A 26,001-nucleotide genomic window follows, 5' to 3' on the forward strand; every position below is an offset into this window, starting at 1 on the left:
AAAAAATTTTGGTAGTTCAATTGGTATGGCACTGAATAGATAGATTAATTTAGGCTAAATTGTCATTTTTATTATATTAGCTCAGCCTAACCATGAGCAACTGATATTATTCCATTTATTTAGATCTTACTTTATTCGTGTGGAAAGTGTTTCATAATTGTGTTCATATAGGCCTTGGGTGTGTCTTGGCAGATAAACTCCCAAATATTTCACAGTGTCTACAGTAACTTTGAATGGAATTTTTCTTTCTATCTCTTCCTGTTCAGCTTTGTTAGTAATGTATAGAAATGCAGAGGATTTATGTGGGTAAATTTTATATCCTGCAAATTTGCTAAAGTTGTTTATTATTTCACGTAGCTTTTTACTTGATTAAATAAGATTCTCTAAGCAAATCAACATATCATCTGCAAAAAGTGATAATTTAGCTTCTTCTTTGCCTATTATAATTCCTTCAATTTCTTTTTTTTCTCTTATTGCTACAGCTAACGTTTCTGGTGCCAAATTGAATAGGAGGGGTGATAATGGACATCCTTGTTTTACCCCTGATCTTATTGAGAATGCATCTAGCTCATCCCCATTACAAATAATGCTTGTCGATGGTTTTAGGTTGATGCTATTTTAATTTTAAGGAAGACTCCATTTATTCCTATGCTCTCTAGTGTTTTTAATAGTAATGGGTGTTGTATTTTGTCAAAGGCTTTTTCTGCATCTTTTGAGGTGATCGTATAGTTTCTGCTAGTTTTGTTGTTGATATGGCCAATTATGCTAATAGTTTTCCTAATATTGAACTACCCTTGCATTCCTATCTGGTCATAGTGTATTATTCTGGTGATAAGTTGCTGCAATATTTTTGCTAATATTTTATTTAAAATCTTTGCATCAATATTCATTAGCAAAATTGGTCTATAATTTTCTTTCTCTGTTTGGACTCTACCTGGTTTGGGTATTATTACCCTATTTGTGTCATAAAACAAATGTGGTAGGACTGCTTCTTCACCTATTTTCCCAAATAGTCTACAAAGTATAGGTATTAATTGTTCTTTAAATGTTTTGTAGAATTCACATGTAAAACCATCTGGCCTGGAGATTTTTCCTAGGGAGTTCATTGATGGCTTGCTCTATTTCTTTTTCTGAGATGGGGTTGGTTATTTAGAAATTTTACTTCCTTTTCTGTTAACCTGTGCAATTTATGTTTTTCTAGATATTCATCCATATCTCTAAGGTTGTCAAATTTATGGGCATACAATTGGGCAAAATAATTCCTAATTATTGTTTTGATTTCCTCTTTTTTAGAGGTGAACTCACCCTTTTCATTTTTGATACAGGTAATTTGATTTTCTTCTTTCTTTTTTTAATCAAATTAACCAAATGTTTATCAATTTTATTGGTTTTTACATAACACCAGCTTTTTGTTTTATTTATTAATTCCATAGTTTTCTTGATTTCAATTTTATTAATCTCTCCTTTGATTTTCAGTATTTCTAATTTGGTATTTAATTAGGGATTTTCAGTTTTTTCTTTTTCTAGCTTTTTCGGTTGTATGCCCAAATCATTGATCTCCTTTTTCCCTATTTTATTCATGTAAGCATTTAGACATATAAAACTTTCCCGAAGGACTTCTTTTGCTGCATCCCATAAGTTTTGGTATGTTGTCTCATTGTTGTCATTCTCTTGAATGAAGTTATTAATTGTTTCTCTCATTTGTTCTTTGGCCCACTCATTCCTTAGATTTAGACTATTTAGTTTCCAATTAATTTTTAGCTCATTCTTCCATGGTTCTTTGTTACAAAGAATTTTTATTGCATCATGATCTAAAAAGTATGCTTTGACTATTTCTGCCTTTCTTCACTAGACTGTGAGGTTTTTATGCCCTAGTACATGGTCAATTTTATATATACTTTACTCCAGCCTTTTTACCTTTACCCTGTGTGTATCCCCCTGTTTCAAATATGTTTCTTGTAAACAGCATATTGTAGGATTATGGTTTTTAATCCATTCTGCTATCTGTTTACGTTTTATGGAGAGTTCATACCATTCACATTCACAGTTATGATTTCTATCTGTGTCTTTTTCTCCATCCTATTTCCCCCTGTTTATGCTTTTATTTCTCCCTTTCCACTCCTCAACAAAGTTTTGCTTTTGACTGCCGCCTTCCTCAGTTTACCCTCCTTCTTTATTCCCCTCCCTTGTCTTACCTTTTCCCACTTGCTATTTCTCCCCACCATTCTGACTACCCCCCTCCCTTTTTTCCCCCTTTCCCCTCCTAATTCCTGTAGGATGAATTAGATTTCTATACTTATCAGGTTATGTTATACCCTTCTTGAACCAGATCAGATGACAGGAAAGCTCAAATACTGCTCTTCTCCCTCCCTTCTTTCCCTCTAGTAAAATGTGTTTTTGTGCCTTTTCATTTGGTGTAATTTACCCTTTTCTATTCCCTCCTTACCTCCTCTCTAAAAGCCCTCCCTTTATATCTCTTAATTGTTTTTTATCCTTATATCAGTTACTTTATACACATTCACATTCTACATATATCCCTTTCAATTGTCATAATAGCTGTACTATTCTCAAGATTGACATATATATGTATACATATAAAACATAATAAGATGATGCAATTCTATGTAAAGATGGAAATAAATTGCCCTTATTGATTAATAAGATTTGTGGGGGTTTTCCCCCTTTTACCTTTTTATGTCTCTCTTGAGTTTTGTATTTGGAAATCAAATTTTCCATTCAGTTCTGTCTTTTTCATCAGGAAGGTCTGGAGTTCCCCTCTGTTCAACCACTTGATCTCCCCATTGTCTTTGGACCTGGAGCTCGAGAATCAACTACTGCTGCTGCTGCTGCAGCCACCACTGCCACCTCCATTGCCCAAGTGCTGGGACTGAATCATGGTTCTCTATCACCTAGGTCCAACAGAGTTTTGTCACTTACTTTCTGCTTTATCCTTGGCTTTGTGGGCTGAGAAGTCAGGAAACTGCCACAGCTTCCAGTGATTCTGTACCCTGAGGCCTGCTCTGGTTCCATCTTTGCCAGCACGGCCCATGCTGGATTGTGGCCTGCTCCCAGCCTGGTGTGATAGACCCTTCCTATTGACCTTCCAGGGTGTCTTGGGGTGGATATTTGTTTCTCTTTGCTATTTTGTCAGTTCTGTAGCTTGAGAATTGTATGGAGAAATTTTTACAGATATTTGGAGGGGTTTGGGAGAGAGTTCAAGCAAGTACCTGCTTTTACACCACCATCTTGTCTCCACCTCTCTTCACACCTATTGACCAATTTTCTATAAAAAATGAATAAAAATGAGGTAAAATAATTTCAACAAAACAAACCTTCTTGTGAAGTGAGTTTGAAAGTTTATGCATTGCTCATCCCCCAAACACTCCCTACTTCTGCAATGATAGAAGGGAGAAGTGCATGTTTTTGTGCTTTTATGTTAATAGACATAAAACATTTTATCAACTCTATTCCAAAGTCATATTACATAGTATTTTGCTTTGCTTTGTTTTTTTTTTAAATTTACATTATTATATCCTACTTAAATATTAATATCTTCATCCTACTTATGTCACTTTGTTTCAGTTAATATAAATCTTCTCATACTTTTCTGAATTGTTCATTCTCAAAGTGTCTTACATAACATTTCATTATATATTTTCATCACAACATGTTTATCCATACCCCAATTAATTAACATCTCTTTACTTCGTTTGAGGTTCTTTACTACTACCACAAGGGAAGTCCATTAAAATAAAGACTTCTAGTGACATGGTATTTCTATGAGTCATTGAATCTTCTTTCTTCCAACGAATTAAAGTTGAAAACCCAGTAGGCTGTGGGGATTGTTTTTAAGGGGGCATAAGTAGAGAACAACATTACAGTGACAAACAGAACTTTTTTAAAGGATGCAACCAGAGATACATATGATACATACTTTAAAGGAGAAAAGAGAAAATGGAATAGAGGAAGGAGAAAAGGAAAGAATGTAAGGAAATCAATTAGCATTGGAGCCAGGCCTAATCAATGAATATTATATCAAAAGTTTTAGAGCAAAGCCCCCAACTTATTGAATGAATCCTCTGTACTGGATCTTATAGATCACAAACTCTAACTGTTGGTGTCCCTGAGGTTTCTGTTCTGTAGTCTCTTCTTTTCTCTCTCTATATTATTTTACTTGGTTTTCTCAACAGCTCCCATGGATTTTATTACCATCTCTGTGGTGATCATTCTAAAATCTTTTTTTTCTGCCCAAATCTCTCTCTTGACTTATGATCTCACATCTCCAAATATTTTTCAGACATCTCAACCTGCATGTCTAGTAGACATTTTAAACCCAGTATGTCTAAGACACAGCTCCATATCTTTCTCCCTAAATACCTCACTTACCTTCCCTATTACTATGGAGGGCGACTACATCCTCCTAGTTCTTCAGGTTCACAACCTAGGAGGCATCTTAGACTCCTCACTATCTCTGAACCTCTCCTTATCTAATCTATTGTGAAAGCCTGTTAATTTCATCTTTGCAATGTCTCTCAAATATATGCCCTTCTCTCCTCTCTGATCCTGTTGTCACTATAGTGCAATCACTAATCACCCCCAACGTGGATGATTATATTAGCTTGTTGTTGTATCAGACTGCCTAAAGTCTCTACCTACTCTAATCCATTCTCCATTCAGAGATGAAATGACTTTCTTAAAACATAGGTTTGATCATGTCACCCTACTCCCTACTAAGCAGACCACATTAGCTTACTATTGCATCAAGGAGCAAATCTTTATTCCTCTGTTTGGCATTCAAAGCCCTTGCCAACCTAGACCCCTCTTATCTTTCCCATCTTCTTACACTTTGCTCCCAAATATCCTGCAGTGTTTTTGATCCAGTGAAATTGGCCTTCTGGCTATTCAATGAATAAGATACTCCAACTCTCACCTCTGTGAATTTTCTCTAGCTGTCCCCATGCCTAGAATGCCCTCCATCCTCTGCTCTCAATAGTGACCTTTCTAGCTTCAAATCCAACCTAAAAATGGTACCTTCTACAAGAAAGCCTTCCCTAACCCTTCTTAATTATACATATATACATATATATATATATATATATATATATATATATATATATATATATATATATGTGTGTGTGTGTGTGTGTGTGTGTGTGTGTGTGTGTGTGTGTGTATACACATACACACAAATATACATAATCTTACCAATTAGACTGTAAACTTCTTGAAGTTGAGACCTTTTTATTTTTTTTTTTTGTAATCTCAGTACTTGGCACAACACTTGACATAGAGTAGGTGCTTTGCAAATGATTTTGATTGACTTTGAAGAATTTATGGAAGCACACAGATAAGTGTTGTATATTATCAATGGCATGATTGTATTGAATTGTGATTAGAGTAGTCCAATGCCAATAAATACAGATGTGTTGAAAGAATTAATGTATAAAAATATATATATTTTAAAATTACATCTAACAATATTGTCCATTTCACAAAAGTCATATACCTAATAAAGGACATAGCTGAGATTAGAACTGGAAACTATTGGTTTATCATCCTTTTTGGTGTTACTTTCATTGCCTCACAATGCCTCTTTCATCCCACAAAATATTTTATTACCAGCCTCCCTGATTTTCTCTCAGTTTACTTTAGCTTTAACAGATAAGAACATTTATTCAGTATTGTCTGTGCTCTCCAGAGACACAGACAAGCACAATTACATTGTCTGAATATAGGGACATCTTGTAATTTTCCTTTTCCACTTCTAATTACTGTTGTTTCTGTGGTTTCTGAGATATGAATCCACAAAGGACATCTCTTTTTTTCTTGGTAAAGAATAAGCAAGTTGGAGAACAGGGTTTACCTTTGAGAACAGAATTACCAGGTTTTTTTTTAGGTTAGCCAAAAGTGACTGATAAAAAAGGTGTTTTTCTCCCCTAAATGCTTCCCCACATTGTCTCTTTTTATCTACAGCTCAGATGAAGAGATGCTGTTTTCCTTGTCCAGACAAATTCCTCTATCTTCATGGGTGATCCAACTATCCTATCATCTATTTTTTTTTTAATTTCCCTCTATGTCATCTCCACTTTTACCTTAATTGGCAGTGTTTTCACATTTAATGCTTCTTTTATGCTAAATAAAATGTCCATATCTTCTCTCGTTCTTAAAATTACCATCAATTAATGCATTCATTTCTACTAGATATCATCTGACATCTTTCTTCCTTCTCATTATTTTACTCATGAAAATCATATACAATTCATTTTTTTTTCTAATTTTTCCCTCATGTTGTTTTCTTAATTCCAGGAAGGTTGGCTGCAGATATCATCTTTTGACTAAAATTTATCTCTCTGGGGCAGCTAGGTGGTGTAGTGAGCAGAACTCCTGCCTTGGAGTGAGGGGGACCTGAGTTCAAATCCGGCCTCAGGCACTTCACATATGTACTAGCTGTGTGACCTTGGGCAAGTCACTTAACCCCAATTGCCCAGCCAAAAAAAGGAAAAAAAAAGAAAATTTATCTGTCTAAAGTTACCAATGATTCCTTTCTTCAGAAATCTAATGACAGCTATGATAAATCATCTTCCTTCTTGACGTCACTATAACTTTTGTCACTGTTGATCATTTGCTTGACCTCAGCCTTCTTCTCTCTGGTGTTTATGTTTGTTTGGTTCTATTTTGATTTTAGGATGGCACCTTTTTGACTCTCCTGCTATGTTTCTGATGATTCCTTCTCCTCTGACTTTGCTGGATCTTCATCCATGTTATGTACATTAAGTATAGGAATATTTCAAGGCTCTTGCCTTGGCTTTCTTTTCTTTTCTATCTATTCTATTTCACTTAGTTATCTCATTGCCTACCATGGATTTGAATACAATGTCTCTGCATATGGTTCTCACATCAATTTTTTTTCCCAGTCCCCTCTTCCTATCTCCCATCTCCAACTGTTTACTGCTCATCTCAAAATGGGTATTCTATATACGCCTTAAAATGAATATAGTGAATAGAAATCATTACCTTTCTTCCCAAACCCTCTCTTTTTCCAAGATACTGTATTATTATAGAGGTCACCATCATTGTCACAATTGTCCAGGCTTTCAGGTTCAATATGCTCTTGACTCCTTTTGCTTTCTCTACACATTTGAACCCTGTTGCCGATTATGGTTGTTTCTATCTTTTTAATCTCTTTTGTATACATATCATTCTCTTCTCTGATATTGTCACCATCCTAGTACAGGATCTCCTTATCTCACACCTGTGCCACTGCAACTGATGACTATGTGGTCTCCTTACATCAAGTCTTTGCATCTTTCAGTGTGTCCTGTACTCATCTGCCAAATGAATCTTCCTAAAGCACCAGTCTGTTTGTATTATCTGCTATTCCATAGCCACCAATGACTCACTATTACCTTCAGAAGCAAACATAAAACCATCTACTTACCTTTGTTCTTTAACAAATTTATCATTTTTATGTTTATTTTAAAAATTTGATTTCTGAATTCTTTCATTCTCTCCTTCCAATCCCTCTCCTTCCAGTCACTCTCCTACCCATTGAGAAGGCAAGCAATATAATATTAATTATACATATGAAATAATGAAAAATATATTACTATTTTAGACATGCTCAAAAAAGAACAAAAACAAAAATCAATATATATTCTCTTTCATTACTGTTCACATATATGTGTATGTGTGTGTGTGTGTGCACGTGTGTGTGTCTATGTGTGTGTGTAACTTCATTCCACATTCAGACTTCATCAGTTCTCTCTTGAGGTGGATAACATTTTTCATCATGTCTTTCAGAATTTTATTGGATAATTGTATTAATCAGAGTAGATAAATGTTTCATAGTTAATCCTCATTAAAATATTGTTGTTACTGTGAACAATGTTCTCTTGATTCTGCTCACTACACTTTGCGTCAGTTCACTTAATTCTTCCCAGGTTTTTCTGAAAGCATCCCGCTGGTCATTTCTTATGTCACAGTAGCATTTCATCACAATCATATACCATAAATAGTTCAGCCATTCCCCAACTGATGAGCATCCTTTTCATTTCTAAATTTTACTGTGAAAAAAGAGTTGATACAAATATTTGTACATATAAATCTTTTGGCATTTTTCATTTATTTGCCTTTTAAAAGAATTTATAGGATTTTCCCTCACCTCTTTTCTCATTCCCTTACATTTTCCTCTGCCACATATTATATAATCAAGGAACACAGGCCTCCTTGTTCTATTTGTTTCAATTTTTGTCTCATTGCTATGACTTTTTTTTCAAGGCCCTTTTGCTCCTAGTTCACCCCATAACAGTGCTTCAAATACTTGGAAACTGTAGCTATGTCCACTCTGAGCTATCTATTTTCTTTTTTTTTTTTTTTTTTTTTTTTAGTTGACTTTTTTTATTAACACATATACATTTACTTGTCTTCTGGCTTGTTGAAGCAGTAGGTTAGACAGCACTTGCCACAATAATGTCTGTCAAAATGGCTAGCCATAAAGACTCCAGCACCACATTCATCAGAAGGGCACTCTCGTCGAAGGCGGCTAATCTTGCCATTCTCATCAACCTTATAGTACTTCAGAACAGCAAGCTTAACCTTCTTTCTCTTGTGCTTGTTCTTTTTGGGAGTGGTGTAAGACTTCTTCTTTCTCTTCTTGGCACCACCACGAAGTCTCAGAACAAGATGAAGGGTAGACTCCTTCTGAATGTTATAGTCAGACAAAGTACGCCCATCTTCCAGTTGCTTGCCCGCAAAAATCAATCTTTGTTGATCAGGGGGAATACCTTCCTTATCTTGTATCTTGGCCTTGACATTTTCAATAGTATCGGACGGCTCGACCTCAAGAGTGATGGTCTTCCCCGTCAAAGTCTTCACGAAGATCTGCATCGTGGCACTGGGTCCACCTGAGGACAGAGGACAGGTAAAAGGGATGGTCAAAGGCAGCGGGTGGGAAGCAAGGACGCTCCGCAAAGGAGCGCAAAGCGTGCACGCACTCACCCGCTGATGGCGGATCCCTGAGCTATCTATTTTCTAAGAAAAATGTCTTATACTTATATAATCTCTTGGTCTCCCTCATCTAGAAACTAATGAATGACTTTCCTAAAAATGTGGGTTCCAGGTCTAGAAATAAAACTTCAGGTGATGTCTAACAAAGGCAGTTTGTAGAGAACATAGCACTTCCCTGTTTCTGAAAGCTCTGCCTCTCCTGATGTAAAACAAGTTTGAATTAATGTTTTGGTTGCTGCAACACATTCAAATGTTATTGAGGTTAAATTCTAATATATTTATTTTTTAAATAAATCTCTAAAACTTCCTCTTTGATAATTTACGTTTAAACCCCATGCTTTGTTCCCCAAAGTCAAGCTTTATTATTATATTATTTCATGCTGGTACTAGAGGTTACCAAGAACATCGTGGATTCTAATTCTGTCATCCAGCTTATTTGCAATCCCAAACACTTTTATGTCACTTTAATATCTGATGTAAATGTCATCTAGTCTTCTATTTTCAATAGTTAAAAAATATTCAATAATGCAGTGTCGAGAACAAGTTCACGAGCGAGTAGAAGAGGAGGTTAACTCCACTAGAGACCACATGCCATATTAACATTAAATGATTAACTGCTTGTTGAAACTAGACATCGAACCTATTAATTTAGACATTAATCTAAATAGATTAATGTCTATTTCACTCCTCTTCATTTTTTTTCACAGGAAAGAACAATTTGCTATTTCAAGCATTAAATTAATATATTGGTAAATGATATCAAATCTATTCCCCTTTACAGTCAGTTTAATTATCTAGAATGCTATTTTTTCCTGTTACTTCGGCTACCTTAGGCAGATGAAATCATTACTATGATAACTCTAGAAGTTACTAACTGATGTTTAATTGGATTAATGTTATTTTGTAATTCTCAAATTGATTTGTTTCCTTCCTATTATATCCTGTAAAAAAGAAAAAAAGAAACCCATAGCAAACAGAGTCAAGCAAAACAAATACCTGGATTGTTCATATAGAAAAAATGTAGAATTCATTCTGCCTATTAGTCTAGCAACTCTGTCATGATGGGAGTAGCAGTCCTCATTTTTAGTCTTCTGTGATCAACAGTGTTCTTCAGTCTTTCAGAGCCTTCTGAAGGAAACTGTGGGAGAGAAGATGTCTTAGGCTGCTTACCAAACTGAAAGTCCACAGAGCCATTGTGCTGGTCTGATCATTTTATGCTTGTGAAACCTGGACAGTATACCTTCCAGAGTCAGATACACTGTACTTTGATCCTGATACAGTGATGTCATTTTGGGCTTCTTTTAGAATGAAGAAAAATAACCAACCAAGTCTTTCAGAATTGTGTAGGCTTGCAATTTTGGTTTGGTATTACAAACTGTTCTCTCAGTCTTGTCGTTCTCTCCGAAACCACCTTTATAAATTATTTACACCACAAGAGTACTCCAATATATACATATGTCATAATTTGTTCAACTGTTCCTAAACTGGGGGTCACCCCATTAATTTCTAGTTATTTGCTCCTACAAAATGAACTATTTTCATACTCTTTAGTATAATCAGAGGCACAGCAAATGTGTGGTTAACTGAAGCCTATCATTAAAACTAACTCATAACTTTATACCAAATTTATCATATTTCTCAAACTCACTATTTATTAACTAATACTTTCCTGGGGGGGTCTATAGGATACTTCATAGATAAGCTCTTGGACTGGCTAGTCTGTGTTTAGATGCACTGGCACATTTGTGTAGGATAAAGTTATAAAACCCTTTCTTTTTGAAACTTTTTAAAATTTATTTTCTTTTTATTTTTATTTACAACACTCAGTCCCACAACTTCTTGAGTTCCAAGTTTTGTCTCCCTCCCTCACCTTCCCCATCCCCCAGAAGATGGCATGTAATCTAATATAGGTTCTACCTATACCTTCATATTAAACTTATTTACATAATAGGTCAGTTGTAAAGATGAATTATAACCAATGGAATGAATCATGAGAAAGAAGAAATGAAAACAAAAAAGGAAAAAAAAAAGGAGAGAAAATAGTTTGCTTCAATCTGCAGTCAGATGCCATAATTCTTTCTCTGGATGCGCATATCATTTTATATCATGACCCTATTGGAGTTGTTTTTGTACCTTACATTAATGAGAAGAACCAAGTCTACCAAAGTTAGTCCCTACAGATACCATGTGTATGTAATCATGAAGAATGTACTCCTGCTTCTGCTACCCTCACTCGGCCTCACTTCATATAAGTCTTTCAAAGTTATGATGAAAACTGTCTGCTCCTCATTTCTTATACCACAATAATATTCCATTACTTCCATATACTACAATTTGTTTAGACATTCCCCAGTTGATGGAGAACCCCTTGATTTCCAATTCTTTGCTACCACAAAAACAGCTGCTATAAATATTTTTGTACATACTGGTCCATTTCCCACTTGTTTGATATCTTTGGGATACAGCCCTAGTAATGGTTTGCTGGGTCAAAGGGTATACAAATTTTTATAGCACCTTGGGCATAGTTTCAAATTGCTCTCCAGAATGGCTAGATCAGTTCACAACACCACTAACAATGTAACAGTGATCCTATTTTCTGACATCTTCACCAGTATTTATCATTTTCCTCTCTTGTCATGTTAGCCAATCTGACTAGACAAATGGGGTACTTAAGAGTTGTTTTGATTTGCATTACTATAATCAATAGAGATTTAGAACATTTTTCATATGGCTATAGATATCTTTAATTTCTTCTTCTGAAAGCAGCCTTTTCATATCCTTTGACCATTTCTCAATTGGGAAATGACTTGTAGTCCCATAATTTTGGTTCAGTTCTCAGTATATTTTAGGTATGAGGCCTTTATAAAAGACATTAGTTGTAAAGATTCTTTCCCAGTTTTCTGCTTCTCTCCTAATTTTGGTTGCACTGGTCTTGTTTATACAAAATCTTTTCAATTTAACATAATCACAATTATCCATTTTGCATTTTTAATACTCTCTGTCTCTTGGTGGGTCATGAATTCTTCCTTTCTCCATAGATCTGATGGGTAAACTATTCCTTGCTCTCCCAAACTGCTTATAGTATCAGCCTTTATTCCTAAATTATAAACCCATTTTGACTTTATTTTGGCTTACAATGTAAGATATTGATCTATACCAAGTTTCTACCTTACTATTTTCCAGTTTTCCCAGCTGTTTTTGTGAAACAGTGAATTCTTAACCCAGAAGCTGGATTCCTTGGGTTTATCAAAGAGTAGACTGCTATAGTCATTAACTACTGAGTCTTGTGTACTGAACCTATTCCACTGATCCATCTCTCTACTTCTTAGGCAGTACCAAGTAGTTTTGATGACTGCTGCTTTATAGGACAGTTTAATATCTGGTATGGCTAGATTACCTACCATAGCATTATTTTTGGTTAATTCTGGACCTTTTATTCTTCCAAATAAATCTTGTTATTATTTTATCCAGCTCTGTAAGATAATTTTTGATAGTTTGATTGGCATGGCACTGAATAAGTGAATTAATTTATATAAAATTGTCATTTTTATTATATTAACTTGGCCTAACCACAAGGAATTGATGCTTTACCATTTTTTTACATCTGACTTTATTTGTGTGAAAAGTGTTTTCTAATTATGTTCATGTAGGCCTTGGGTTTGTCTTGACAGGTAGACTCCCCAAAATTTTATAGTGTCTACAGTAACATTAAATGGAATTTCTCTTTCTATTGCTTGCTGTTGTGCTTTGTAATAATATATAGGAATGCCAAGGATTTATGTGGGTTTATTTTATATTCTGCAACTTTGCTAAAGTTTTTTTTTATTATTTCAAGTAGTTTTTTACTTGATTCTCTAAGATTCTCTAAGTAAATTATCATATCATCTGCAAAGAGTGATGACTTAGGTTCTTCTTTGCCTATTCTAATTCCTTAAATTTATTTTTCTTCTCTTATTGCTAAAGCTAACATTTCTACTACCAAATTGATTAAGAGGGGTCATAATGGACATCCTTGTTTCACCCCTGATGTTATTGGGAATGCATCTAGCTTATCGTCAGTACATATAACGCTTGCTTGTGGTTTTAGGTATATGCTACTTATGATTTTAAGGAAGACTCCATTTATTCCTGTGCTTTCTAGTGTTTTTAATAGGAATTGGTGCTGTATTATGTCAAAAGTGTTTTCTGCATCTACTGAAATAATCATATGGTTTCTGCCAGCTTTGTTGTTGACATTATGAATTATGCTAATAGTTTTCCTAATATTGAACCAGCCTTGCTTTCCTGGAATAAAACCTACCAGGTTGTTTTGTATTATTCTCATGATAAGTTGTTGCAATCTTTTCACTAACACTTTATTTAAAATCTTTGCATCAATATCCATTAGGGAAATTGGTTTATGATTTTCTTTCTCTGTTTTGACTCTTCCTGGTTTAGGTATTAGTAACATATTTGAGTCATAAAAAGTGTTTGGTAGGACTCCTTCACCAATTTTCCCAAAGAGTCTATAAAGCATGGAAATTAATTATTCTTTAAATGCTTGGTAGAATTCATGTATAAAACCATCTGGAACTGGAGATTATTTCCTATGGAATTGGTTGATGTCTTCCTCAATTGCTTTTTCTGACATCGGGTTATTTAGGTATTTTACTTCTTCTGTTAATCTGTGCAATTTGCATTTGTGTAAATATTAATCCATTTTCCTAATATTGACACTGTCCTCAATTTTCTTCACCTAATGTCACCCCTACCTTATCCTAACCTTTTTCTATTTCCTACTTCTTCCTCTATGCTATCCATTCTGCCTTTTCTTTCCCCTTTTCCCTCCTACTGCATGTAGGACAAGTTTGATGTCTACACTTATCAGAATATGTTATTCCCTCCCTGAACCAAATCAAATGAAAGTAAAGCTCAATCACTGCTTTTGTTCCTCCATTTTTCCCTCTATGTTTTTCTGCCTCTTCATATGACAAAATTTAACCATTTCTACCTCCTCCTTAACTTTTCTCCCAGAACAATACTTTTGCACCCCTTAATTACGTTATTTTATATCATCACATCAGTTACTTTATACTGACAGCATCAGTCTATTCCTCTTCATTTTCATAATAACTGTACCAATCTCAAGATTGACATATATATATATATATATATATATATATATATATATATATATACACATATACATATACATGTAATATATAAAACATATATCAATCAATATACTCCTACATAAGGACACAAATAATTTTCCTTTATTGAGTAAAATAGGTTTGTTCTTTTTCCTGTTTTCATTTATCTCTCTCTCGAGTTTTGTATTTGAAGATGACATTTTCCCTTGAGCTCTAGCTTTTTCATCAGGAAGGAATGGAATTCTCTTATTTCATGGAATGTCTATCCCCTTGCCTTAAAAATTGTGCTTAAATTTATTGCGTAGTTGATCCTTCGTTGTGGTCCAATCTCCTTTGCTTTTCAGAATATCATATTTCAATTTCTCCTGTCTTTTACAGTAGAAACTGCAAGATCCTTTGTGTTCCTTACTGTAATTCCATAACATTTGAATTATTTCTTTCTCACTGCTTGCATTATTTTCTCCTGGCTCTGATAATTTGGGAATTTTGCTACAATATTCCTTAGAGTTTTCAATTTGGATCTCTTTCATGGGATATGCGGTGGATTATTCTGATGAGTATTTTACCCTCCTGTTCCAGTCCCTCAGAACAGTGTCACTCATGATTTCTTCGAAGAGAATGTACAGGCTCTTTTTCTTTCATCATGGATTACTAGTAGACCAATAATTCTTAGATTATCCTTCCTGGATTTACTTTCAAGGTCAGTTGTTTTCTCAATTAGATATTTCATGTTTTTTTTTCTACTTTTTCATTCTTTGGATTTTGTTTGACTGATTCTTTTTGTCTCACAGAGTCATTTCCTTCCACTTGCCCAGTTCTAATTTTCTACACATTATTTTCTTCATTTAGCTTCTGTATATCCTTTTCCATTTGATTAATTTTACTTTTTATGGAATTATGCTCTCCAATCATATTCTGACCCTCCTTAACTGTTTAGCCACTTTTACTTTTTAAAGATTTGTTCACTTCTTTTACTTCTCTAATTTGGTTTTTAAATTCCCTTTGAGCCCTTCCAGGAATAATTTTTGGACTGGACACCAGTTCACATCCCCTTAAGAGGTTTCAGACTTGGGTATAGTGTCAATGCTGTCCTTTTCTGAATGGGCATTTTGATCTTCCCTGTCTCCATAATAGGAATCAATAGTCTCTGCTTTTTTTCTCTGTCTTTTCATGGTGTTTTTCCCCCTGGATTCTAAAGTGAATTTCTAATTCTGGGGTTAAATGACTTTGTGTGCTGTGCCCTTTGGTTTCAAGAGTTGTGGGGGAAGGGTGGTCTGACTGCTGGAAGTCTCCTCTTCCCCAAGGGCTGCACGACAGCCTAGGTCATCTTGACAGTTGTCTGTGCTGGTGTCTGCCACTTCCCTCGGCTGTACAAGTGCACTTCTGGGGTCCCGGTGTTGATGATTGTTGCCTCCACCCCCTGGGACTCAAGGACTACTGCTGTTCTTCTGAGGTGGGGCCCCCTGGGACACCACTCTTCCTGCCCTCATCTCCTTCCAGCATCACAATAGGGGGACTCCCCAACTTCCCGAGCTACCAGGATACTGAACCCTCACTTCTGGCTCCTCTATTTCAGAGTATCTCCTGAGGCCGTATTATCTGGTTGAGAAAGGGAGGGATGAGAGCCATTTTACCTGGTCATCATTGCTCCTGGAAGCTCACAAGGGCAGGTTTAAACCTGTTTATTGTACCTGGAGGCCTCAGGAGTAACTAGGGCCATGGCCTCAGGCTCTGTGCTGGTGTCTCACATAGCTCCAACAGATTCCCATCCTTGGCTGAGAAGTCTGGGGATTGCTTCAGTAGCCATGCTTTAGCCCTGGGCCTGTTTGGCATAATGACACATGTATAAACTCTATTGAATTGCTTGCCTTATCAGGGAGGGTGTGTGAGGAGGGAAGATGGGTGAGAATTTGGTGCTCAAAGTCCTAAAAACATGAAATTAGGAAATAAGATATACAGGCAATAGGGAATAAAAATTTATCTGGCCAAAGAAGAAAGTAAGGGGGAAGGGAATAAGAGGGGAGGGGGGTTATAGAAGGCTGGGCTGACTAGGGAAAGGGGCAATTAGAATACATGCCATCTTTGGGTTGGGGGGAGGGGAGAGATGGGGAGAAAATTTGTACCTCAAAAACTTATGGAAATAAATCTGAAAACTAAAAATAATTGAATTAATAAAATAGAAGAAAAATACCCTATTCTATTGGCTTACTTTTCTCTTTTGTAGACAGGACCAGATAGGTTAGATACTTACTGGCATAATATAGTTTAAGATCTGGTACTGGTAAACATCCTTCTTTATAATTTTTTCATTATTTTATTTGATATTCTTGATCTTTTAAAATTTTGTTACTATTTTTAGATAATAAAGAAGCAAAGCTATCACTCTTTGCAGATGATATGATGGTTTCCTTAGAGAATCCTAGAGATTCAAATAAAAATCTACTTGAAATAATAATAATAATAATAATAAACTTTAGCAAAGTTGCAGTAAAAAAAATAAACCCACATAAATCTTCAACATTTCTATAAATTAAAAAAAAACCTATTAGGAAAAAAAAAGAAATTCCATTTAAAGTAATAGTAGACAATATAAATTATTTAGGAGTCTTATTGCCAAGACAAAGCAAGAACACTAGGAACACAATTAAAAAACTTTTCACACAAATAAAGTCATATCTAAATAATTGGAAAAATATGAACTACTCATGGGTAGGCTGAGTGAGTATAAAAGAAATGACAGTTCCACTTAAATTGATGTATTTTTTCAGTGTCATACCAATGAAACTACCAAAATATTTTATAGAGCTAGAAAAAAATAACAATGAATTTCATCTGGAAGAACAAAATGTCAAAAATATCAAGAGAATTAAAGAAAAGAAATGCAAGGGAAAGTGGCTTAGCCTCAATAGATCTAAAACTGTATTATAAAACAGCAATCATCAAAACCACTTGGTGCTGGCTAGGAAATAGAGTGGTGGATCAATGGAATGGGTATGGTACACAAGACATGGTAGTCAATGATTATAGCATTCTTTGATAAACCCAAAGACTCCAGCTTCTGGAATAAGAACTCAGTATTTGACAGAAAACTGCTGGGAAAACTCAAAAATTGTGTGGCAGAAACTGGGCATAAACCAATATGTTACAACATATACCAAAATAAAGTCAAAATGGGTTCACAATTTAGATATAAATGCTGACACTATAAGCAATCTGAGAGAGCAAGGAATAGTTTGCCTGTCAGATTTATGGTGAAATAAACAATTTAAGACCAAAAAGGAGATAGACAACATTATAAAATGAAAAAAATGAATAATTTTCATTACATTAAATTTTTAAAAAAAGGTTTTTCACAAACAAAGCCAATGCAACCAAGATTAGAAGGCAAGCAGAAAGCTGTGAAAGATTTTTACAGTCTGTGTTTCTGTTGAAGGCCTCATTTCTAAAATATGTAGATAACTGAGACAAATATATAAGAATACATGTCATTCCTCATTTATTTAATGGTCTAAGTATATGACCAGGCAATTTTTTGATGAAGAAATTAACACTCTCTCTAGTCACCTAGGTGCCCCCAGATGAACATTAAAAAATCAATTTTGTTCAGATTAATGGAAGAGGAAATGAAACACTTAAAGAACTCCATTTTAGAAAAAAAAAATTGATGAAACATTAAATGGACTCTGAAAAAAAATATTGCCATGGTCAGATTCTACCAAATATTTGCTGAACAATTAATGCTAATACTACATGAACTCCTTTGAAAAAAATAATAAGCACACAAGTAAGAAAAAAAATTATTTTTTGGGCCACAAATATGGTCCTAATGCCTAACCCCAAAAGAGCCAAAAGAGGGAACAAATGTAGTAGATACACTTCCATAATTTATCTTCATGCAAAAATTTAAAAAAAAATTGAGAAAGATATACAACAATTTATCACCAGGATAATGCACTATGGCCAGGTGCAATTTATTACAGAGACACAGGGCTGGTTCATTATTAGGAAAATTATCAGCAGAATTGACCATATCAATAAAAAAAAATCATGTGAACATGTCAATAGATGTAGAAAACCCTTTTGACAAATTACAGCACCCATTCTTATTAAAGACATTAGAGAACATAAGAATAAATGGAACTTTCCTTAAAATGATGTTACATTTTCTATCTAACATCATCAGCAAGCGTTATTTGAAATGGGCATAAACTATAAGCTCTCCCAATAAGACTGGGGTTGAAAAAGTATTCCCATTATCACAATAATTATTGAGTATTGCCCTAGAAATCTTAGTTTTAGCAAGAAGACAAGAAAAATGAATTAAATTAGAATAGTCAATGAGGAAACAAAACTACCACTCTTTCAAATGATATGATGGTATACTTAGAGAATTTTAGAAAATCAACAAAAATATATATTTTAAACAATTAACACATCAGCAAAATTGTAGGATATAAAATAAATCCATGTAAAATAAATCCATTATTAACCTAAATTTCTATATAACACTAAAAATACCCAGCAGCAAGGGATAAAAAGAGAAATTCAATTTAAAATGAAAGTAGACAATATAAAATATTTGGGAGACTGCCAAAACTTGCCAAAACAAACCCAAGAAATATACGAATACAATTACAAAGTACTTTTCACACAAATAAAGTCAGAAATAAACAACTGGACAGATAACAATTGCTCACTAGTAGGATGAACTAATATAATAAAAATGAAATTCTACTTAAATTAATTTACTCATTCAGAGCTGTACCAATAAAACTACTAAAATTATTTCATAGAGGTAGGACAAATAATAACAAAATTCACATGGAAGAACAAATGTTCAAGAATATCAAGGGAATGAAAAGTAGTACAAGGGAAGTTGGCCTATCCATACCAGATCTAAAACTGTATTATAAAGTGACAATAATGAAAACTACTTGGTGCTGGCTAGGAAATCTAACAGTCCTTCAATGTAATGGATTAAGCCGACAAGACCAAGTAGTCAAGGACCACAGTAATCTACTGCCTGAAAAATGCAAAGACCCCAGTTTCTGGAATAGGAAGTCACTTTTTGAGAAAACCAACTGGGAAAACTGGAAAATAGTATGGCAGATACTAGACATAGATCAGAATCTTACACTGTATACCTGGATAAGGTCAAAATGGTTGCAAAATTTAGACATAAAGAGTGATACAATAAGAAAATTGGGAGAGCAAAGAAATAGTTTACCTGTCAAATCTATGGAGAATGACCAAAGAAGAGAAAGAAAATACTATGAAATTCCAAATGGAATTAAATTGAAGTCTAAAATTTTTTGCACAAAGCCAATACAACAAAGATTAGAAAGGAAGGAGAAATCTTGGAAATATTTTTTACAGGCAGTATTTCTCATAGGGGACTCATTTTTAAAACATATAGTTAAATAAATCAAATTAATAAGGATACAACTCATTCCTCCATCAATAAATGGCCAAAGGGTATGAATAGGCCGTTTTCAGATGAAGAAATTAAAGTTGTCTGTAGTCATATGAAAAAAATAAAGCTCTCTATATCTATAGTCATATGAGAAATCAAATCATTGATTAGAGAATTTTAAATTAAAACAATTCTGAAGTAACATACTACCAGGTCTGCATTCAAAAGAGATCATAAAAAAGGTCCCAGGACCTCTTGATTTGGAAATTGATGGGATGTCCATATATTGGGGAATATCTGAACAAGTTGTGGTATATGAATGTAATGCAATACTATTGGTCCTTAAGAAATAGTGAGCAAGCAAATTTCAGAAAAATCTGCAAAGACTTATATGAACTCACACTGAGTAAAATGAGTATAACCAGGAGAAATTATGGATTATAAAAACAGCCTTGTATGATGATCAACTATGACACTGTTAGCTCTCTTCAGCAATATAGTTATCTAAGACAATTAAAAAACAAAAACTTATGATGGAAAATGCTATCCACACCGAGAGAAAGAAGTATGTTGTCCAAATGCCAAATGCTGTTTTCCTTTTTTTGTTTGTTTTTTTGTTTCTCATCATTTTCCCCCTTTGTTCTGATTCTTCTTTCATAACATGACTAATGTGGACAGTTGATTAATATGATTTTATATGCAAAAATATGTCTGTAAATCAGTTACAGATTTGAAATTGAAAGTCTGCAGAAAGACTGGGACTGGAAAGTTAGAATTCAAAATCATCAGCATATATAGATATTAATTAAATATGTGGGAGCTGATGAGGTCATCAAATGAAGTAGTATAGAGTAAAAAGAGAAGATGGCCTAGCAGAGGAGAAGGATAGTGTATTGCCAAGGCAATATTCACAGAGGTTGCTATTGCTATGAATATGCTGGTGTGGTTCTGAATCAGAAAATATAACAGGCTGTCCATATGGAAGGCAGAAGCAAAACATTTATTCAGACACCAGAAAGTGAAATCCCAATACCATTAAACCAAATCCATCATAGCAACCAAGAAGTTAATAGACATTATAACTGCAGAGATCAACTCCATCCCAAAGCAACCCCCCTGATCAGGCCTTCCCACCAACACTCACAATCCTAGCTGCCTCCTTCCATGCTTCCACTCTGTCCCACCACTCTAACTGCTCTGATCCCACTTCCGCTGAGCTCTGATTCACCCTTCCTGCTCCATCCTTTCAGTAAGCTCCTCCTACCAAATATGATGTAGACTTCTATGCAATTTAAGCAGGTTACATGGGCCTATTAATGGATGGGAAAGATCTTCCCACTAAGCAAAAATACATTAACAATAGAGATACCTGTGGTTAGAAGATTTGGAAGAACATCCAGAGAAAGTGTGGTCATATTCCAAGGATGAAAGAAAAGATTTGGTTTGTGCCAGCAACTAAAGGAAACCATTTCAAGAAACTTAGGAATAAATGGAAGGAGAAGTAAAAGTATTAGTCTTTTCCATATGGTTAGTGTAAAACCTGTTTCCTTGTTGGCAATGTTGTAAAAAAAGCAAGAAAAATAAAGTAAGAAGTTATACTTGAATTTCCACTTAGAGTTCATCAGTTCTTTCTCTGGAGGTAGATAGAAATTTTTTTTTTAATCATGAATCATTCTGAATCTTCTTGGATAAATTTATTAATAAAAGTAGCTAATTCTTTCATAGTCTATAATCATTACAATATTGCTGTTACTACTTATAATGATCTCCTGATTCTGTTCAATTCACTTTGCATCTGTCCATATTGTCCTTCCTAGTTTTTTTTTCTAAAATCATTCCTCTCACCATTTCTTATAACACAGTGATATACCACAACAGTCTTTTTCCCCCCAGCCATTCCCCAGTTGATGGACATCCCCTCAAATTTCCAATTCTTTGCCACCACAAAAGAGCTGCTATACATATTTTTGTGCATATGCAGGGTGTTTTTTTCCTTTTTATTTGGGATACAAATCTAGTATTCATATTGATGAGTCACTGAATATGTGCAGTTTGATAGTCCTTTGCGTATAGTTTATTGTTCTCTGGAATAGTCAGACCACTTCACATCTTCTACAACAATTCATTGTCATATCTATTTTCCCACATGAGGAATGTATCATTGTCCATGTTACCATTTAGAAACCACAGTTTCTTTAATTATCTCTTTTAATGAGGTATATTTTTTCTATTGCTTGTTCTCTTTGTAAGATGCAATTCACCAAATTTATTAAGTAAATTATGTTGGAATCTCTTGTTATTAATAGAGAGAACAGGTGTGTTAGGAAGTTGAAATCAATAGTGTGTGAGTATCATAGGGTGCTGATGGCTAGGTTTTAGTGGTGAGGCAAGGAGAGGAGAACATTTATTTAGGGCCAAATTGTGTTACTAGCTATTTGGTTCATTTTTATGCCATTTTTGGCTGAGGTAGTGTACATCATATGTACACCCTTGATGTAAAACCAGTCAAACTAATATTTGTAGTTGACATTTCTGTAGAGTTACTTTACCAAGTTAGAGTAGACTGACTGATTGGATACTGTAGTTACTGTGTCACTATACAGCATGAAACCTTCTATTCTCTGAAGAATAAGAAATGAGAGTCACTTACAGGACTAAGGAGAGTACATGGTAGATGTGAGCAAGCTATACTTAACTGTAAACAAAGTTATGAAAGAGATGCTGAGTAAAAGATAACAAGAAACGAACAATTGAAAGGTGACAAAATACAGTCATGAAGTAAGAGCAATGAATATCTGACGCAGCATCCTTGCTGTGACCTGTATAAAGCTTTCTTTCCAAATCTCATTGTTGTTGACACTCTTATTCAATCATGTCTTATTCTCCATGGCCACATTTAGGGTATTCTTGGCAAAGGTATGTAGTGGTTTGCCATTTCCTTCTCCAGCTCATATACACATGAGGAAAACTGAGACAGACAGAATTAGGTGACTTGCCCAGGGTCACACAGCTAGCAAGTGTCTGAGGCTCCATTTGAACATATGTCTTCAAGACTCTAAACACCATGCCAGCAAGGTTTCATCCTCCTACATCATCATACAACTAATTAACATTCGTGTGTGGGATGGTAAGTTTAGACTACTTGCTTTGCCAGCAAGTTCTAGAGTGTTCTACCATTCTTTCCTTCAGCAAGAGATTTAGAAATAATCTTTTACGTATTCTCTCTAAATGATGATTTAGAAATATTTTAGGTGCAACTGAAGCAGTTTACATACACAGACAGAGCTTTGCTAGTCTCTTTGTAATGCTTAATAAGACTTTACATCTCCTATAAATCTGCCATCACCCAACTCATTGATTTCTCTCTAATTTATCACTATAATCATTTGACAACCCTATCAGAAGTCCATTGTCAGGGGATTTCATATGAAAACCACTCATCAATGATGCAATTTTAAAACTCAAATGTCTTATTTTAACTTCTCTTGATATATAACAAATAATACCATGTATAGCACAATAAGTGCATTATGTAGATGTAGATTTCAAAAAGACCATTATATCTTCTTTATTAGCATAAATTCAAGGTACTGTGCTACAATGGATTCCAACAGGCAAAACACATATATACATACTATAAGTATTGTAGTTTACTGTAAATTTGGTACACAATGAAATATAGTTCTTCAGCTCAGAAAAAAGATAAACTGTGAGGAGTGTATAATGACTAGCAGGTAAATAAAGAAATGGGGAAAATCTTTAAAATCAAAAGTCTTTCTTCCAAAATAAGTATAGAAATATCTTGACAATTTCAGGAAAATCTAGAGAGCGCTGTTAATTATTTAAAAAATAGTTAATGATACAATATAGTGAAACAAATATATTTCAGAAGTATAAAAGTTAGCAGGTGTGATTAGACGGCCCTTTTTAAAATAAACAGACAATCTGGGAGATTTAGCAAATCCTAAGTTCAAAACTAGTCAGCATTGTGATGGGGCAAAACAAAATTAATCTCCAGGAAGTTTTGACTGCATTGAGTAGCAAAGCTTTTAAGAATATGGACCAGGGGCAGCTAGGTGGCACAGTGAGTAGAGCACCGGCCCTGGAGTCAGGAGGACCTGAGTTCAAATCTAGCCTCAGACACTTAACATATGTACTAGCTGTGTGACCTTGGGCAAGTCACTTAACCCTAATTGCCCTGCCAAAAAAAAAAAACAACAACAAAAAGAATATGGGCCAATGGGCCCACCCCATCACACGTAACCACAAGCACTACATTCTTTTCTGAGTGTTGTGGCTTAAGAATACCCTTGATGAGCTAGTTTCAAGAAGAGGATAATGATGAAGTTTCACAAAGTCATGTAACAGGAGGCTTGGTTAAAGAAACTGGCACATTTAGCCTAGAAATTGAAGTCCTCAGGGTAGAGGAGTGAGGAACATGATAGGTTTCTATCTGTATCTGAAGTGTTGTATTTAGAAGAGGATTTTTTCTTGCTCTGTTTGGTTCCATAAGTAAGGAAAAGCAACTTTTGGAAGGTCTATTTAGCTTGATGTCAGGAAAAAATACAAAACAAAGTAACAATACTACCAAAAAAACTCCAAAAAACAAACAAAAAAACAAATTCCCTAACAATTAGAGCTATCTAAAAGTATAATGAAAGTCTTTCTGCCTTAAAATATAGAACTCTATTAACTATACCACCTAGCTTCCTTTCTGAAGAAAGTGTGAAAAACAGTGAATGGGAAGGAAATGCTAGTTGGCTATGAACATCTTTGCATTCAGATAACACTGTTTTCATGAAGTGACTTGTCTCAATTCTAATTTCTTGCCCTGTCTACTCTTATTTCTTTTTCTTTAGAATTTATAGAATTTCTTCTAATGATGTTATCTCCACCCAGATTAATTAGCTTCCAGCCAATTGACTATTCACATATGGAATTTAGCTTGGCTGTTGGCAAAAATGAACCATCTTGTGTCTTCTCCCTGCTCAGCAGGCATTTGAGTAAATCTTGGCAGTCAGTCCTTTCTTCCAACAAAGCATTAGAAATCCCTCTTCCTCACACTGCAGTGTCTGTTTTTAGACACAAATTTTACTTAAAGAAAGTACTATTAAATTTCTCTACATAAAAATGATGGGACTACAATCTGAGCCTTCTGCAGTGGCATTATACATACATACATACATACATACATATATATATATATATATATATATGTATGTATGTATTTCATCACTACTGATAATGCTTTTAAGAGTACATTTCTGAAGTTTATCCCCAAAGCATATCAAATGAAAGTGGCCAAGATGGCAATGAAATTCAAATTTTTAAAATTAATAAATGTCATTTTTCTATGATGGAAATTAGAAAATTGCACTATTTTCTGTACATAGTAAATATTCACAATCCTTTCTGATTACAAAATATTTTAACTGTTTTGAAGATGCAATCTTTCTGCTCTATCTACTCTTCAGATTCAACATGGAATTCAGAATTCCAAGCAAACCTCTTAATCCACCATTTAAGGTCTGCTTCTTCATTCCAGAGCCTTGCATTCTTAGCAAACCAATCTTTGCAAAACAAGCTGATGCAATAAGTACTATCCCTGCAATCTTGCACAACTCATTTCTTCCTCTTCTGTGTTTAAACCCATAAATCCTTGGATAACATATTTCTTCTTCTCTAAAACTTGAAATTCTCTCACACAAAAATTAAAACCCACTTCTTATGAATGCTTCAGCTCATAACTCTTTATGAATTAGGGTTCTTACGGATAGTGTCTCCTGCAGTCTTCATCTTCAATCCATCATCCGTATGGCTACCAAATTCATTTTTTTAAAGCATAGGTCTAAGTAAGCCTTCTCACTACTAAAATAAGTTGACTCCTTATTGTTTATCAAATAAAATTCCAGCTTTGCACTAATATTCATTTATTTCATTCTCTCCCACTACCCCAATTAAAAAGAAGAGATAAAAACAAATAAGAAATAATCAATATGTATAATGAGGCAAAACAAATTTGTACATTTCCACTTGCAGAAATGTTCACCTCATTCTGTTTATTATATCTATCTCATATCCGTCAGAAAGTAAGTAGCTTTTTCCACCATGAGTGTGCTGTATTCATGGTTAGTCATGCTGTTGGTAAGAATTTTAAAAGTTTAGAAAAAAGCATACTTGCATGGGTCATGGATAATTCAATATATTAAATAATAAAATAGAAATTAGCTTTCTCTACATTTCCAGTGCATGGCAGAGTATGTCCAGGTTTCCTCTATTTCCCTATCAGTATTTTTTTTAAAACAGAACATCACTTTCTCTGAATTATTCCTCACTTAAAGCACTGTTACATCTTTCCCCTTTTGAAGGATGAACATGGTTAATCTAAAGTTACATACTTTTCTTTTAGAAATGAGCTTCCCAGAACATGTCCAAAAATATTCCCCCTTG

At 34.5% G+C, this 26,001-nt stretch overlaps 1 protein-coding gene across 1 annotated transcript; it reads right to left on the reverse strand.

Moving 5' to 3' along the window:
- Positions 1–8,375: 8,375 nt before the first annotated feature.
- On the reverse strand, positions 8,376–9,008 carry LOC118843426 (ubiquitin-40S ribosomal protein S27a). The gene is made up of 2 exons (XM_036751073.1): positions 8,998–9,008; positions 8,376–8,903 (listed from the first exon to the last, which is right to left on the reverse strand). The coding sequence occupies exon 2, from the start codon at positions 8,884–8,886 to the stop codon at positions 8,416–8,418; it is 471 nt and encodes a 156-aa protein (XP_036606968.1). The 5' UTR covers positions 8,887–8,903; positions 8,998–9,008; the 3' UTR covers positions 8,376–8,415.
- Between the last annotated feature and the right edge of the window lie 16,993 nt (positions 9,009–26,001).

This window comes from Trichosurus vulpecula, chromosome 3, assembly GCF_011100635.1.
Source record: "Trichosurus vulpecula isolate mTriVul1 chromosome 3, mTriVul1.pri, whole genome shotgun sequence".
NCBI lineage: Eukaryota > Metazoa > Chordata > Mammalia > Diprotodontia > Phalangeridae > Trichosurus > Trichosurus vulpecula.